Source organism: Musca autumnalis, unplaced genomic scaffold (genome assembly GCF_047663935.1).
Source record: "Musca autumnalis isolate F117 unplaced genomic scaffold, ASM4766393v1 scaffold_4, whole genome shotgun sequence".
Classification (NCBI taxonomy): Eukaryota; Metazoa; Arthropoda; class Insecta; order Diptera; family Muscidae; genus Musca; species Musca autumnalis.
This window is the reverse complement of record NW_027411977.1, coordinates 107,472,523-107,491,064: the sequence shown is the minus strand read 5'-3', so window position 1 is coordinate 107,491,064 and position 18,542 is coordinate 107,472,523. Positions and strand designations below refer to the sequence as shown.

Genomic DNA, 18,542 nt, shown 5'->3' with positions numbered 1-18,542 from the left:
CAAGTTTCATCAGGGGCAAGTCCATACTTCCTGAGAAAATAGCATGAAAGTTGCAAAAAACCCCTATGGCACCGTGTAAGGTGGTTGGAGCGCACGATAACTCTCGAACGGATCTGCCGATTCGGTCCAAAATATGGTCTTAGTAATATTTTGTCCAAACATAGTTTAAGTTTGAAGATAAGCCATATCGGTCCACTCCTTCAGGTACCTCCCCCACAAAAGTTCAAAAATGTTCGGAAAAATTTTTCGTACGGTAACTCTTGAAGAGAGTGGCTGAATTGGTCTATACTTTACACATCCTAATATATCTACCAGATATAGATCAGGTTCAAATATGGACTGTATTTGTCCACTCTATCCAGTACCTCCCATACAAAATTTCGGATAAGTTCACTTTAAGAGCTGATATCGAATCACTTTGATTTTTGTTGAAGCAACTTGCATTCGCTGCCTCGTTTACGATGTTAAAAGTTTTTTTAGGGGCAAGTCCATACTTCTTGAGCAAACAGCCCGAAGAGTGTAAAAACCCCCTGTGGCACCATATGTTGCGGCTGGAGATCCACTTCCATAACGGTCAATGGTGATCCATTCCTTTTAGTATCTCCTCCGCAAAACTTTTGATCTTTAATCAACATTTTCATCGGTTCAAACGCCCAAAATTTTTAAAACCCCCTAAATACATACGTATTTTTGGAAAAAATGTTTCAATATACACATGCTGAGGGTATATCTCTGTCGGCAAAGCCGACTTATACTTTTTTACTTGTTTAATGGTAAAGGTGGTAAAAGAGAAAAGTGTCAAAATTGCTCTCTCATTAAAATTTTTTCCAGAAAAGTAAAGGAACGGAAAAACGGTGATCTGGTAGCAATGTCAAAAAGAAACATACAAAATCCATTTTCGTATTTTGTTTCACAGTTTTTAATTTAGTTTTGTCAGCGTTCGACTTTTTCTTCTGTTTTTCGTCCTTTTTTTTGTACCTTTCAGCCTATTTTCTCAGGAAGTATGGACTTGCCCCTGATGAAACTTTTAGCGTCGTATGAGGGGCAGTGAATACAAGTTGCTACAATAAAAATCAAAGCGATTCGAAAGGTCCTAAACTCAACTTTTCTGAAGTTTTGTGTGGGATTTACCCGAAGAAGTGGACCGATTGAGTCCATATTAGAACCTCATTTATGTCAGGTAGAAATTTCACGATGTGCAAAGTAAATACCAAATCGGTTACTTCCTTTAAGAGTTAACATGCGAACAAATTTTCCGAACATTTCCGAACTTTTGTCGGGGAGGTACCGTATGAAGTGGACCGATATTACGCATCTTTGAACTTAAACTAAGTTTGGACAAAGTATTACGAAAGCCAAATTTTGGACCGAATCGGTTGATCCGTTCGAGAGTTATCGTGCGCTCCAGGCAGCCAGACAGACAGGCAGACGGACGGACATGGCAAAATCAACTCAAAATTGTCTGAAATACATTTCGTCCAAACATACTTGGGGTCTAAACCCATTTTTTCGATGAGTCACATTTTGGCCGTATGAAAGTGTATATACCCTCGTTATCAAAAATGCTGAGGGTATACTAAAAAAATAAATACATATATAACCGAAAAATACTGGTTTCCTCTGAGAGATTGAAAAAAACAATTTTGGCGAGTGTTGTTTTTATTGTCTAACAACAACCACCACCACTCACCACCAAACCCAACCAAACCAGAAACAAATTTGCTGTTTTTTATTAATGCTTTTATTTTGTATTATTGTAATTTACCGTTTCTTCTAATGATTTCCACTGAGTTGTTATCGTCTTGTGAGCTTAGCACAGAGTGAGGCAGAGAAAATTTTTGGGTCTCTCTTGTGCTCTCAATGAGCGTAAATTTGTTGTTGTTCACAACGTGTTAGCATCTACACAGGCTGTGAGCGATAATAAATTTACGCTCACTTAGAGCACATGGGCTCTCTTGTGAGCAATGGTGGGCAAATTGCGAGAGACTCATGTATTTTTTACACTTTTGTGTATGAGGCCGAGCATTTCTGCCCAACAGTGCGTGTGAGTCACAATGCCTACCCTTGGCTTAGCATAACAATATGAACCTTATGTACATACATGTTGAGTCTATCAGCACTAGGTTGATATATTAGATGTTGTCTTTATATTAAAGAAATTACAAATTTGTAGTTGCGAAGTATTTGACTATACGAACTTTTTTTTCGACACCAGACGCACTGTAGTTGTTTGGTTTGTTAGTTAACTAACAACAATTGTTGCGGCAGTGGTAGTTGTTGTGTGTGTGGTTTGTTGATAAAGTCTCAATGTGTCGGTGAGACGATGGTGCGGGTTGTGTCGTGGTTTTTGGATGGTGGGACGATGAGTCCATACAAAAGAAAAGGAGAACAAAGTAGAGAGCGTTTTCCAAACAAGAGAGGAAATGTGAGAGAATGTAGGGAAAAATAAGAAAGTGATTTTGCATCTCAAGAAAATCTTACATATTTTTGCAAAATAGTGGCTTTCGGATGGATATAAGAATGTGCACATGTATCTTATGTGAGGTACCTGTACAGTATGAAAAAACTGTATCACGAACGAAAATGTGTAAAAATTCTTGAAATATTTTGTTCTGTGTAAGGGTCTAGAGTCGGGCGATTTGAACACCATCACGCCTGCAGTTTCTGATTCTTGGGATTGTACTGAGCAAAAAAGTCAACTAGACCATATGTCTACGGTTAAAATCGAGCCCCCGGATTTTGACTTGAAGTTTTTTTCAAGGATTTTTGGATATTTTGGCATATAACAACCAAGCCACTGAGATTTTCGATCCAACACAAAGACAACAATTGTAGCCAAGACAATAATTAAGAACTCTCTAGTACATTGCAAAAGTATTGGAATGCTCCTTCAGGTAGTTGTGGCCTCGAGAAGGTGTACATTTTTCGGAAAATAACGATAAATGGCACTGTGCAACAAAATGGGACTTAAAGTCAGTGGGTGGAAAATTCCTTGTGAAGATGAAAGCCCTTAGTGAGTGTACTAAGAACGCAAAAGGACATTTTCACTATAGGTCAAGGGTACCTCCCGCACAAAAGTTCCGCATTTATGTCTTAGTGCAGTTAATTCCTAATCCACATTTTTGTCGGCATGTTCAAATGTCCAAAAAGGGCCACAAAATTCTGAAGAGACCTTAAATACATTCGATCTGTTCGTAGGTGAATGTTTCACTTCACATTGGCTGAGGGTATATATCTGTCGGCAAAGCCGACTGACACTTTTATTGGTTTTTATTATCATTTAACAAAATGTGCTGAGGGTGTGCTTAAGTTTTGACCGATATTTTCGGCCAAAAACATTTTGATAAAATTGGAAATTGTTACGCAATTCAGTCTAGATGATATTGAAATCGTGGTGGTAGTCATGTAGTCGGCCCCCTGTATTTGCTCCTTTCCGTACTGATTTTGGTATATATGTATAATAGGGTTATGACTTTTTCACAACCTCATATCCCTGTATCATAGCGTGATGAGTTTTGCCATAAGATTACATAAAATCTTAATTATAAGGTGATTCGGTGAAAAAACCTCACGCACAAAATGATTTTAAAATTTGAATTTATCAAAATTATGGACAATTTCTTGAAGTCACTGAAAACAGATATATAATTGAAAATAAACTGTAGAGCCACATGAGATAATAAAATGACATAAAATGTATTTCTCACTATTTTTCTTCAATTCTGAGAATCGTAAAAATGTCGTAAACGCTTTTATTCAAAAATATAATTTTTTAACAAAAAATTTAAAATTTGTGACTTTTTTCGCGACTTTTTTAATATTTGAATGAAATAAACGTTATTATAGTTATTAGTAGGCTTATATTTATTCATTCGTGCAACAAAAAATATTTTTTTGAAAAAAAAATTTTTTCATTTCATATATTTTTTCAAAATTTTTTTTTTTAAATCGATTTGTGCGTGAACTTTTTTTATATTTCAATGGAATAAACGATAGCATAGTGATTAATAGGCAAAAGTTCATTCATCCCTGCTACAGGAAATCATTTTTGAGGAAAAATGTCAAAAAGTCATAACCCTAATGTATAAGCATAGGTATATAACCATTGCACTATGGGCCCAATGAGAGGTTTTTGAGGCAACAAGTCACTGGAAGCTGCTGGACCTTTAAAATTTCATACTGATGTTTATAGTGTGCATAAAAATATATCTGCAAAATCAGATATAAATATAGCTTTCATATATATGTTCTAACCGATTTTATCCGATTTTATATTTAAGCCGCACTAAGGTCACAATTTGCATCCGATGACTTTAAAATTTGATATGGTACATCCTGATCAATTAAGAATCACGTACAGAATAGTTGGTTCTGATCGGTTCAGGTATATATATCTACATATATATAGAAAATTATTCAGGTCTGCCATCATGGCACCGAACCGAATTTGATAAAATTTTGACTGTAGATTCTTTAGGTCTTAGAATAGATCGTAAGGTAGTTTTTATACCAAAAAATTGAGGGGGACCTCCCCCACAACGGGTTTTAGCCAAACGCGAAATCTCAGAGATCATTTGACGTATTGGGATACAATACAATAGTAATTGTGAGCTCAATCATTAATTGATGATTTGGAAGTAGAATACCGCGATCGCGTTAAATTTTTGAATACTTTATAATTACATGTCAAGATTTTTAAATTTAGTAAGTTTTTGTAGTCCCAATTACTAAATTAAGAGATCTTGGACATAAAAGATTTCAATGCTTGGTATAACTCGATTAAGATAACTATAAAATTTCGCGACTTGTGTCATATTGACAAGTCCCACTTCCAACCCAGCCCAATACTTAAAAATATCCAAGTTTTTAAGTGTCGCGCTATCTGTAAGTATTTTTCTATAAGTTTACGGATCCATACGGGGATAAAATTTTCTACACATATAGTACTCACTATTACCTTCTACCACATATACATATATAGTTTCGCGAATACGTCGCAATACCGAGAGTTCTATTCCAAAAACCATATAAGCTACAATATAAACTACACAAAAAATACACCCACCACAAGTCTACATCAAATATTCCTTACCAAATCTAACTTTTTTTAATTCTTAATCAGAATATTAATTTACATACTTTTACACGTGTTATCCATTAAAAAACTATTTACGAGTAGGTTAGCGATTTTTAATTGTCGAGCGAAACAAATTTGTTCTTCGTTTGATAGATTTTTATAAAATTTTACAATGTAAGATGCAATATTTTTGACAGCCCGGTATGTGGTCATGAAGCGTTGCCAGGTTGAAATGATTTTGTTTCCAAGTGGCCTAAAGTGTTAAGAATCTAAGCCCGTTACAGTTTTATCCAAATATATGACTTCAAATATAGACTTTTTGACTCAGAAACCTGCCATTGGGCCTATACTGCATTGTTTCGAAGTGTTACAAACTTTTGGGCCAAAACCAAGTTATAATACCGTCCCCACATAAAAGCTGTTTAGCCCAGGGCGATATAAATCAATTGGCCTTTCAATTGATTCGTATGCATTCTTCTTGATAAATTGACTTAACTTTGGATACGAGTTAATGGGTCTCATGCATAAAAACGAGTAAAAGCGATGAGTTGAGTCAAGTAAGCAATTGCTCGTAAGTTGAGTTAGATCGAACAGCAACAGCTTTTGCTCAATTTCGTATGCATAAAAATGAGTTCAAACCAATTGCAATTACTTGAGTAAATTGAGATCAAACCTCTAATTGTTATTGAAGTGCAAACAAGTCAAGTGGAAGTGAAGTAGAAGTAGAAGCAAATAATAATAATAAAATAGAAACTGACGATATATCTAAATTTTTAGTACAAAAATGAAAGATTTGTGGGTTTGATTTGTGTTTTTTTTTAATTTTTATGTGAGTACAATCAATAACTCCAATTGCAAATGGAAAGCAATAATTTGCCTGCCATTTCCTTTGACAATCTTTTATTTGATCTGCATCTTTCGGGAATTTTATCCATTCGCTTGCTTTGGCAGATATAAGTTTTGCAACTTCCGCAATTGTTCGCGACACAGTTGATTGATGGACCCCAATATCTGTGGCTATACCATTTTGGAATCCAGGATCTGCGCAGAATCTTAAATAGAGTCGAATTTTATCAATGTTGCTGAGGGCACCACCACGTCTTTCTTCTGACTCCTCAAAAAAATAATTCGCTAACCAGCAAATGCTACTACCATCAAATCTATGTATTTATTATTTTATTATTAGTTATAAAAAAAAAATAATAATTAAGATTACAAACCTGTATAATTTTTTATCCTCACTTGCTAAATTTGTCTTACGCTGTTGATAACATTTTTTATTTATTTGTGGTACAAAATATTCAGCCATGATTCCTTTTTAGTGCACGCGAGTCAACTAAAAGGCATGCTCAACAAAATTTAAGCAAGAGCTCACAAAAGTAAGCAAAACCTTGTTTTTATGCATATGAAAATGAGAACAATCTCATCTAACTTCAACTTCTAAGTTCAAACTGAGCAAGAAGAGATCAAACGTGAGCAGTGAGTAAAAGCAAATACATCAAATTTTATTATGCATACGACAAGCACCTTTTGCTCAAAAAATCGAGTCCGAGCTCAAGCTCACGTTTTATGCATGAGACCCAATATTTCCTTATAAAAAATGCAAGTTGTGCACTAAAAATTCTTCACAGATGAATTTTAAAATCGCCGAAAAGTCTGTTATATGATTGCATATTCTATTTTTTCGCACGTCACTGAACCAATCTTCTCTTACCCAAAAAATATTCCATAATGTGCTAGTTTTGTAATCGTTTTCAAATAATATTTTGATGAAAATTTGTTTTTCAAAACATAAATTTTTATTGAGTATCTGTCCTTTCTAATTGGAATAATGATCCAAATACATTAATCAATCCAAAATATTTCCCTACGCCCATTCTGTTCTATGAACTAATGTTCACATTCCCCCATACTACAGTTTGATGTGGCACATTAGGACCTAAAACCAAACAGTGATTAGTCAATTTTTTGTATTTTTATTTCCTTTTTGTTGTTGGGGAAACACCAAACTGTCAGCAGAAAGTACGAAAGATAAACAAAACAAAAAATTGCTAGACACAAAAATATAAATCTTTTTTTCTGTTATCAAATATTTAAACCCAAATCTGAAACAATTAATCAATCACCTAAAAAGAATATATTAAACCCTGAGGTTAAGGTTGGTAACATAAACTCCTCTTTGTTGGACTTTTCCACCCAAAATGTTAGACAGCTCTTAACCTATGGACTGTTATTGTTTTGCTGGTGAGATTGTACTTACCATTAGTGGTCTGATATTTGTAGGAGAAAATTACAACAAAAAATGATGTAGCATATTTGGCAGCATTAACCAAATGAGGGAACATTTCTTTGGTATCCCGGAAACGTCGAATACATTGAGCAAAGCGGAAATAGGCAGGTAAAAGGGCAACAATAGGTCGAACAATAGACACGTCTTCTATGCAATAACGGCCACCTTCTGAAAAGAAATTTGATAAATATTTATTAAAAAGGCGAAATGGGAATGTGGCCGGCAAGCCGACCGGTAAGCTAATTGAAAAGGAAATTACAGAAAAGTTTATTGCTGGAGGGAGATTGTTAATACAATGAAAAAACACATTAAAATTGTAAAAAGCTTTGAAATGTAAAATCTATGATATTCTAATTATCTTTGGTATTTCAAATTAGGAAAGCTCTTATAGGAAATAAAAGCATGTAAGAAACAAGCAAATTCAGTTTACAATAATTTTATATGATTTGACTATGCCAAACCATACACCACTCCCCATTGATAGAAGCTTTCCATGGAGAAGCTTTCCTTTTAGGGAGGGAGACTTTATGGAAATTTGGAATGAAAATTCTGCCAACCAAATTTTGGACCAATCCACGTACTCTATTAGGAGCAATCGTGTCCTTTAGGAATTAATTAGTGGCTCATGTTTTCTTAGAGTTTCAGGAGAAGTAAGGATTTTCCCAAGATTGTTACAATCATAACCACATGAAGTCGAAGGGATACTTGAACAGCCACTAAACGACAATGATGGTAACATTCTTCAACTTTGGTACGAAAGATACCACATATACACACATATATATTAGGGTTATGACTTTTTGGGTGCCACCGTGGTGCAATGGTATGCACATCCGCATTGCACGCTGAAGGTCGTGGGTTCGATTCCCTGGTCAGTCAACATCAAAATTTTCAACGGTGGCAAAATAGCCCTCAGTAATGTTGGCGACATTTCCTGAGTATTTCAGCCATGTAAAACTTCTCTACAAGTGGTGCCTTAAGACACGCCGTTCGGACTCGGCGATAAAGAGTAGGTCCCATATACATACATAATTCAGCTAATATGAATCGGGGTGTACTCATTGATATGAGAGAAGTCTTCCTTGTCCCGTATATGACTTTTGTACAACCTTGTATCTCTGTACAATATTTTGACGAGCTTTCACCTAAGATTAGATAAAAACATAATTATAAGGTGATTTGATAAAAAAATCACGCACAAAAAGCTCTTAATGTTTTTATATATGAGCTTTTTTGAAAAAGTTTTCGAGCCACTTTAAGCTCGTGTATAACTCAAAATAAGTTTAAAGCCAATGTCTATTGGCAATGACATAAGCTTTTGTTTCTCACCAATTTTATCGCCATATCAGTACATATATATCATTTTATATCATATATAACTTTATTCCATCTATCTATATATAAAAAAGAAAATTGTTTGTACGTTTGTTTGTTTGTGCCTTATAGACGCAAAAACCGCTGAACAGATCTACATTGCCTGGAATGAAAATAGGCTATATCATTTTTTGAAATTCCGCGTTGATTTGGAGATATAGCATCAAAACCGGAGGTACCTCCAAAAAATTTAGATTTTGTATGCAAATATCTTTAGAACTGTTACAGATACAATCTCCAAATTTGGTATATGTGACGGAATTTGATGTAGAAAAAAATTTACCAAATGAATGATTTTCAAATGGGTTCAGATTTGGATATAGCTCCCGTACACATACATATATTTTCGGCCGACTTCCTTATTTCATGCACCAAACACGCTATGTATGTCCAATTTCAATGAAATTTGTAATGTGTGACGGAATTTGTTCTAGAAATAAATGCGCCAAATTATATCGAAATCGGTTCAAATATGAATATAGCTCCTATATATATTTTCGGCCGATATCCTGTATTTGATGCACCAAACACGCAATATATGTCCAATTTCGCTGAATTTTGGAATGTGTGACGGAATTTGGTCAAGGCATAAATGTGCCAAATTATATCGAAATCGGTGCAGATTTGAATATAGCTCCCATGTATATTTTCGGCCGATTTCCTCTATTTGATGCACCAAACACTCTATATGTGTCCAATTTCGCTAGACATACATAAATGTGTTAAATTATATCGAAATCGGTTCAGATTTGCATATATGTAGCTCCTATGTATATTTTCGGCCGATTTCCTGTATTTGATGCACCAAACACGCTATATATGTCCAATTACGCTGATTTTTTTATGTGTGACGGAATTTGGTGCAGACATAAATGTGCCAAATTATATCTAAATCGGCTTTTGCGACTCAGACTCCGACTCCAGCAAAATTGCTCGACACCGTCTCCTTGACTCCGACTCCGAAACCCTGGTTTGGAGGATATAAAAAGTTCGGCCAAATATAACGACTTTTGTTCTTTCCCATTAAAAAGGTTTTATATTATTGTAAGAAAATAATATTCTTTTATGTCATAAAAACATCAAAACTTTACTATTTTATCAAAAGCGAAGAAGTCCGCAAAAGCCAAATAAAAATTCAGAAAATTACATTAAGAAAAAAGAAAACGTTTTATCAGGAGTAGGGCGATACAAACTACGACTCGTAGACTCCGAATCCAACTCGCAGTACTGTTTGAGACTACGCAAAAACATTATCGAAGAAAATATATCTAAAAAAGGCTCGCAAAATCCTGGAAAAATTGGTTAAGTCGAAAAAACTCAATCTGATACCTCAGTGGTTGTTGTTCCCGCTTATTTATATCTTTATTGTGCGAGTAGACGTTTATGGACTCCGTGACATTAAAAACTTTTCAAGGACTATGTCCAAAGGCTAGACCCCCAGGTTCCCCACTGCGTACGTCCCTAAATATCGTTAAGTTCGACCGGCCCGAACTTTTCATACCCTCCACCATGAACTAAAATGGAATAATTAATTTTCTTTCTTGTCCACAATTTTAGGTGAAGAGAGATATTATGACCAGGTATATCCCAAATGCGTATGTTAGGTCGGAAAATGTATCTAAAATTATCTATAATCGTGCGAAGTCTTTATCAAAGTGTGAACCCTTGTTGATATTTTTACTGGTTTTATGACCAGTGGGAACCTCAAATGTCAAATTACAGTTACTTCGGTCAACAAATGTCCGTTAACAAATGTACCGTTATATGGGGGTATACCAACACTTCAACCCATGTTGATGACATGTGTGAAATGTGTGACAAATGTAACAAGTGTGACATGTGAGGACCTCACGGTCAGCAAATGTAGCTAAACTCTTCAAAACACTTAAAATCGGGAGGTACTGGTATGTTTAAAATTTTTAGTGAAGAAGTTTTGTGACCCGTAAGAGTCTCAAATGTCAGTTTGGTCAAAGAATGTATCTAAAATCCTCAAAATACCTAAAATCGGGAGGTAGCTTATATGGAAGCTATACCTAAGCATCAGCCCATGTTGATCATTTTTGTTGTAGAAGTTTTGTGACCACTGGGAACATCAAATGTCAAATTACATTTAGTTCGCCCAGCAAATGTAGCTAAACTCTACAAAACACCTAAAATCGGGAGGTAGCATTATATGGGGTTATACTAAAACAGGTACCTAGGTTGACAATTTTTCGTGGAGAAGTTTTCTGGGGACCTCAAATGTCAAATTGCAGCTAATTAGGTTAAAAAAGTAGCTCAAATGTCCAAAATACCGACAATCGGCAGGTAAGTCGAAAATTGTTGGCGGAGAAGTTTTATGGCTACTGTGAAAGTTAAATGTTAAATTACAGACAGTTCGGTCAACATAGTAGCTAAACTTCACAAAACATCTAAAATCGGGTGGTACCGTTATGCGAGGGGTATACCGAAACATGGACGGATATTGCCAATTTTTGGTGGAGAAGTTTTGTGACCACTGTAACCTCAAATGTCAAATTACAGCTAGCACGGTTGAAAAATGTACCCATAATATTTTAAGTTTTGTGACCCGTAAGAGTCTCAAATGTCAGTTTGGTCAAAGAATGTATCTAAAATCCTCAAAATACCTAAAATCGGGAGGTAGCTTATATGGAAGCTATACCTAAGCATCAGCCCATGTTGATCATTTTTGTTGTAGAAGTTTTGTGACCACTGGGAACATCAAATGTCAAATTACATTTAGTTCGCCCAGCAAATGTAGCTAAACTTTACAAAACACCTAAATTACATTTAGTTCGCCCAGCAAATGTAGCTAAACTCTACAAAACACCTAAAATCGGGAGGTAGCATTATATGGGGTTATACTAAAACAGGTACCTAGGTTGACAATTTTTCGTGGAGAAGTTTTCTGGGGACCTCAAATGTCAAATTGCAGCTAATTAGGTTAAAAAAGTAGCTCAAATGTCCAAAATACCGACAATCGGCAGGTAAGTCGAAAATTGTTGGCGGAGAAGTTTTATGGCTACTGTGAAAGTTAAATGTTAAATTACAGACAGTTCGGTCAACAATGGTAGCTAAACTTCACAAAACATCTAAAATCGGGTGGTACCGTTATGCGAGGGGTATACCGAAACATGGACGGATATTGCCAATTTTTGGTGGAGAAGTTTTGTGACCACTGTAACCTCAAATGTCAAATTACAGCTAGCACGGTTGAAAAATGTACCCATAATATTTTAACTGCCGAAAATGGGGAGGTACCGTTACGTGGAAGCTATACCAAAACATGGACCTCTGTTGACAATTTTTGGTGGAGAAGTTATTGACCGCTCGGACACAAAATGCGGCTTAAATTCTGAAAATACTGAATATCCGGACGTAACGTTATATGGGACTATACAAAAACATGTTGGCCGATATAGCCCATCGAACTATTCAAAAACACTCAAATGCTTTAAACCCCACTGAAAATACACGAATCTCCTATAAAATGTTACATACATATATTTGTTTTTACAGTTTGTGTTCAGCGACTTTAAAAACTTGACCCAAATATAAATAACTTCCCAGCACATCAATAAGCATAACAAAAATAAACCAAATTTGTTCTCCGATACAGAAGTTAAAACCCGAGCTCTCAATTTTTCGTTCGTACTGCATCAACGTCGGCACATCAACAATTACAATTACAATTACGAGCGAAACGTGTACAATTCTTTTCTCTCTGCTTATTTACACTTAATTTTGCCAAAGCAGCACAAGGGAAAATAGAAAATTCCCTTCAGAGAGGGAGAAAGAGGACGGGAAAAAGTTAGTCAGACTAATCGGACAGAGTTCGGACCGAAGTCGATCAGACGCGTCGGAAAAAACTTCCAACATTGAGCAGACGCGTCGGACGTCCTACATTGTGTTTGCTGGGTTAAAAAAATGTTGTGCGTGAGGTTTTTTGTTGAATCACCTTAAGTAAGTTTGTATCTAATATTAAATAAAAATTCATGATACAGAGATAAAACAGTCATCGCCCTAATATCAAGTTCATCCTCGAAGTTGAACTATGTTTGCAAGACATTGTAGGCAATACAAATATTAACGTAATCGGTAACTCAGTTCTTGACTTTTAGTAACCTAAATTCTCTTTTCCATGTACTGAACTTATAAGTATAAATTAAATAGACACAATAATAATTTTCACTCAACTTACCCAAACCCATTTTATTCCACGACGGATTCTGTCGAAAGAAACATATCACAAAGGGTATATCCAAAAATGCCGGCACAATACTGTTCAATTGGTCGGCCAGCCAGAAATCAGCAAAATTTACAAAGAAAAATGGCGCCATCAGCACACGACTTAACACTCGTATTGACCAATAACGGGCCTCATGATAAAATGTCTTTGTAGGGTTGAGTAGAAATGCAGCCATAATGGTGTACAAAAATATGGGCGGTGCATATTGGGGTATAGCCAGCAGATCACAATAGATATAGAATAATACTGATATGGCCCAAAGTACACCAAAAACGGAAGCGATTTCCATGATATTTTGTTCCGATAAGTGATTACGTGGATCCAATTCGAATATTAAGACATGATTAACACCCGAGGAGCGCCAACCATATACGTTAACTCCCCACAAGAAGAGGCATTCAATAACCAAGAACGGACCTCGAAACATTCGCAATCCAACACGCCAATCCTCTCCAAAGCCGTAGAATGTGGCCGATAGTATGACGGTAATGAACAACACAACAAATGCACCCGAAAATAGACCTACCTTAAAGGTAGTCCAAGGACTTTGGGCCTCACCTAATGGCGGAACTCTCAAACGTTTCATGGCCTTTTGACGATCACCACCCTCTATATCATGAGTGAATGCGGTCTCTGTTTCCTGTATCAAACGATCGATATCTTTGTTCACATAGAAATGGGCAACTTCTACATGCTCCTTACGCCACGTTGCTCCGAAGTCAACATTTAGCAATTTGTCATGTTTCTTGAGGATTTTTCGAAAGCCGGTAAAATTTAAATTCTGATAATTCTGCAACAATATCAATCCCAGATAGAATTCACTAAATGCCAATTTCAGATCTTGCAATTTACGCGCAGGTACATTTCGTTTACCCAGTGGGGTTTTTGATTTCCAAGCTGGCTGTTTCTTAACTGTGCCCATTTCCAGAGTTTCTGTCAGCTCACTACGTAGATTGCCGTATTTGCGAGTTGCCTCTGCCATTTTTTCCGAATAGAAGGTATTGATTTTGGCCAACTCCTTGTCGCAATAATGAAAAAACTTTTCATCGAATTTGGCAAAATAACGTGTCAAAACTTCAGGATCAACTAATTCGGCAGAGGGAGCCTGTTCAACAGCAGCATAAAGCATAGCTTTCATTTCCTGGAAAAGACAAAAGACATGAGATTTATTTCAAATTTAATATATTATGAGCAAGGTTCATTTAGTAATTGCATCATTATTGTTATGATCGATTTGTCTAAGACGAATCGAAAACCAACTTTGTTCGAATTACTACCAAATTTCAGTTATTGTACACCCTTTTTAGATGTAATTCGATTTATTTTAATTGTAATTCGAGAATGTTATTTGTAATTCGTAACATTTCATTTGTAATTCGAATTATTCCACTTGTAATTCGAATTATTCCATTTGTGATTCGAGTTACTCTATTTTTAATTCGAATTATTCCATTTGTAATTCGAATTATTCCATTTGAAATTCGAATTATTCCATTTGTAATTTGAATTGTTTTATTTGAAATTCGAATTATTCCATTTGTAATCCGAATAATTTTGTTTGTAATTTCCAATGTAATAAATTGAATTATAAATGGAATAAATCGAATTTCAAATGTAATAATTCGAATTACAAATGGAATAAATCGAATTTCAAATGAAATAATTCAAATTAAAAATGGAATAATTCGAATTACAAATAGAATAATTGAAATTACAAATGGAATAATTCGAACTACAAACGGAATAATTCGAATTACAACGTGGAATTCTCGAATTACAAATGAAATGTTACGAATTACAACTAAAATGTTTCGAATTACACCTGAAAACAATTTTTTGAATAAAAATGAAACAAATATTAAAAAACCAAGTAAGAAAAGTCTATAGTCGGACGAAGCCGACCATGGGATACCCTATACCACTATCCCTGGATAATCGCTCTCTACGGAACTTCTTTTCAATGACTGTGAAAATTTAATTATCAAATATCAGAGATGTAATGTATAATACTTATGACCAAAACCAAAAAGTTAGTACTATGTAGTACTACTACTTCCGTTGTTTAACCGCTACGTTATTGAAATTTTTACCAATTTCACACAAAAGTTTCAGTCCATTTAACGCCCTAAGTATTATCTGGTCTTCACGTTGGTTTGTACGCTTATTCTTCATCATAAACTCAAACTTTGTTTAAAAATTTTGTTTATTATTTTGACCTACAGAGCCGCTACAAAATTGGTTAAAATTTTGTTTTTGGTCCATTTCATCCCCTGAACATTTCACGATCATCACCAAAAACAAATCATTTATATTCTGGCCCGAACCCAACCTCCTTAAAAATTTCGTTACAATTGGTCCATAATTGCGGCCTTAAGCTTGTTTACAATTTTTAATGGACGGACACACATCGCTAAATCGCTTCATCTCGTCGAGATATGAATTTTGGGGTCTAGGACGAATATTTCGTGGTGTTACATAAACTCTTGGAGAGACAATATGTAGCATGGGATAAAAATGTGGTTCTCTACACAGAACCCATTATATATTAGGCAGTAGGCCCGTTATCTAGCAAGCACTTTATTGCAATTTACATCAGAGGAAAGGTCAGTAGTTTTTTTCCATATGTAGGCTACTTTGCGAAATATATGTATATTAGGGATATAATTTTTTGCACTTTTTTGCAGATATGGAAAATACCACCACATAGCCGTGTAGAGCATGAAAAACTATTATGAAATAAGGTGTAATTTTTTCTCTATCGCGAAAAAAGTTTCCGCACCAAATGCATTAAAGTTCAGTAATGCATTTTTTAATTTTATCTGTCATAACAACATGTTTGCTTTTCATTAAAATTTTTATTTTTTTGTAATCTAATTTAAAATCATTATCAAAGCGTTCTGGACCAATTTGTTCTCAAATCGCGCCATTTCGGAGCATATTAGGAACTTTTGACACTATTGCAATTTTTGGTTATTCTTTATAAACTCGTGAATTTTATGTTTATATTTTTTTGTACCTATCGGACAAGAGAATATGGTGTCATTTGCAACAAATTCGCGAAAGTTACAGACCGTTTTTAATAACTTTGCCTTTGAGAAATGTATTTTTGTCTATAAATATTTATTCAAACAAAGCAAATTTAAAATTATAAGTAGAAAAAATACCAAAGGGTTTTAGTAATTGCTGTCGGTGCTGAAACTTTTTTCATCGAATCGATCGCGTTTTAATTACTAGGACAAAATTCCCCACATAGTACTGGTGTTGTATTTTTGTAGAAAACAAATACAATTCTCACAGGCAAGGTCAACAAAAACAGCCTGTAACTTTCGCGAATTCGTTGCAAATGACCCCAAATTCTCTTGTCCGATAGGTACAAAAAATATAAACATAAAATTCACGAGTTTATAAAGAAAAACCAAAAATTGCAATAGTGTCAAAAGTTCCTAATATGCTCCGAAATGGCGCGATTTGAGATCAAATTGGTCCAGAACGCTTTGATAATGATTTTAAATTAGATTACAAAAAAATAAAAATTTTAATGAAAAGCAAACATGTTGTTATAACAGGTAAAATTAAAAAATGCATTTCTGAACTTCCAAGCATTTGGTGCGGGAACTTTTTTCGCGATAGAGAAAAATTGACACCGTATTTCATAATAGTTTTCCATCCTCTACACGGTTATGCGGTGGTATTTTTTTGGTTATAGCCCTAATGTATATGTCCTCAAGGAATTCACATATCGACCAAAAATAAAATTTTTATATTTTTCATACAAAAGTAGTGGTCCATTTCACCCGCTAAAGAATGTCAGATCATCATTCAAAATTATAGGCATCTTTTTAGACCTATACTCTTACCCGGTGCAAAATTTCGTGACTATTGGTGTATAATTGCGACTTCTAGCGAGTTTATTATTACACTACAAACAAATAACGGAATATATTAGGCTGTAACTCTGTTATCTGATGATGCACACCAACATAATTGGCATCAATTGAAAGGTCAAGCGTTCCACTTTCAAGTATATCTCACTTGTCCGGAATGTCACTTCCAGGAATTAAGATATAAACTGTATATTAAAAATTTTCACAATTTTCACACAAAAGTTTTGGTCCATTTAATTCCTAAATATTATCCGATCGCCATCTCAAATTGCAAGCTTCTCATTTGTGATATACTCTTACCTTATTACGCGTTGATCGGACTATTATTGAGACCTACAGAGCCGCTAGAAAATTGGATAAATATTATGTTTTTGGTCCATTTCACCCGCTTAATATTTCACAATCATCACCAATAAGAATAGGGATCTATTCTGATCTGAACCCGACCCCCATACAAAATTTCGTGACGATCGGTCCATAATTGCGGCCTGGAGCGTGTTTACAATTTATAATGGACAGACGGACGGACGGACGGACAGACACACATCCCAAAATCGCTTTATCTCGTCGAGATATGAAGATTGGTATACCACATTAGGGGTCTCCGACGAATATTTAGCGGTGTTACATGCATTTTTTACCAAAACAAACTTATAATACCCTTTTCCACATTGTGGTATAGGGTATAAAAACTAAACAAGTGTTCTGTTCGGCCGGGCCGAACTTTTATACCCTCCACCATAAAATATTTGGAAATTAAATGGAAATACCTGAAATCTGGTACCGGGCAAAGATAATTCCTTTTGGGGATGAAAGCCCTTGGTGAGTATATTAAGAATCCCGAAGGACAGATCCGCCGTGAGTCGAACTTCCGAGTTATGGCGTGATGAAGTTTCTGCTGAAAACCCTGTCAGGCATCTGAAATTATCGTTATATCTTTGTTAACTGTTGTTCTAGCTTATTTATGAGATGACATGTCTTCAGTCAAATCGAATGAGGATTATTTTCGTAGAGTACTTCGATATTCTAACTCGCTTCCCTTAATGTCCTTTTAGTCCCTTATTTTAAGAACCGCTATAAAAGTACGACTCTCATTGACAACTAATCGATTTTGTCGCGTTTTAATGGTCATTTTTGACATTTACCCTGTTTTGGCCCAGAAAAAACTATATTTTGTGTTTTTGTATATTCTGTATATTCGGACAACCAATAAATATAGAATATACAAAAAAAAAACAAAATATAGTCTTTTTCTGAACAAAAATCGGGTAAATGCACAAAAGGACCATGAAAACGAGACAAAATCGATTAGTTGTCAATGAGAGCCGTACCTAAAATTGTCGAAGCTGAAAAACGTCATCTTGTGGTACTTTTATAACGGTCCTTAAAATAAGGGACGAAAAGGACATTGAAGGGAGTGAGTTAGAAGGATGAAATGCTCTACGAAAATAATCCTCATTCGATTTGACTGAAGACATGTGATCTCATATATAAGCTAAAACAACAGTTAACAAAGATATAACGCTAATTTCAGATGCCTGACAGGATCTTCAGCATAAATTTCATCATGCCATAACTCGCAAGTTCGACTCACGGCGGATCTGTCCTTCGGGATTCTTAATTTACTCACCAAGGTCTTTCATCCTTAAAAGGAATTATCTCTGCCAC

General features: G+C 35.2%; 1 protein-coding gene across 3 annotated transcripts in view; it reads right to left on the bottom strand.

Annotated features, from left to right (window-relative positions):
- The window catches only part of PXo (P[[i]]-sensitive XPR1 orthologue), a 167,934-nt gene that overhangs the window by 78,849 nt on the left and 70,543 nt on the right, over window positions 1–18,542 (bottom strand). For 2 of the 3 annotated variants that reach the window (XM_073987038.1, XM_073987036.1), the window contains 2 exons: window positions 12,943–14,131; window positions 7,338–7,535 (listed from right to left, as the gene is read on the bottom strand). In XM_073987038.1, coding sequence (XP_073843139.1) covers window positions 7,338–7,535; window positions 12,943–14,128 — 1,384 coding nt within the window. In that variant the 5' untranslated portion in view covers window positions 14,129–14,131. The remainder of the gene's footprint in view (window positions 1–7,337; window positions 7,536–12,942; window positions 14,132–18,542) is intronic. The other variant, XM_073987037.1, reaches the window with a different exon arrangement.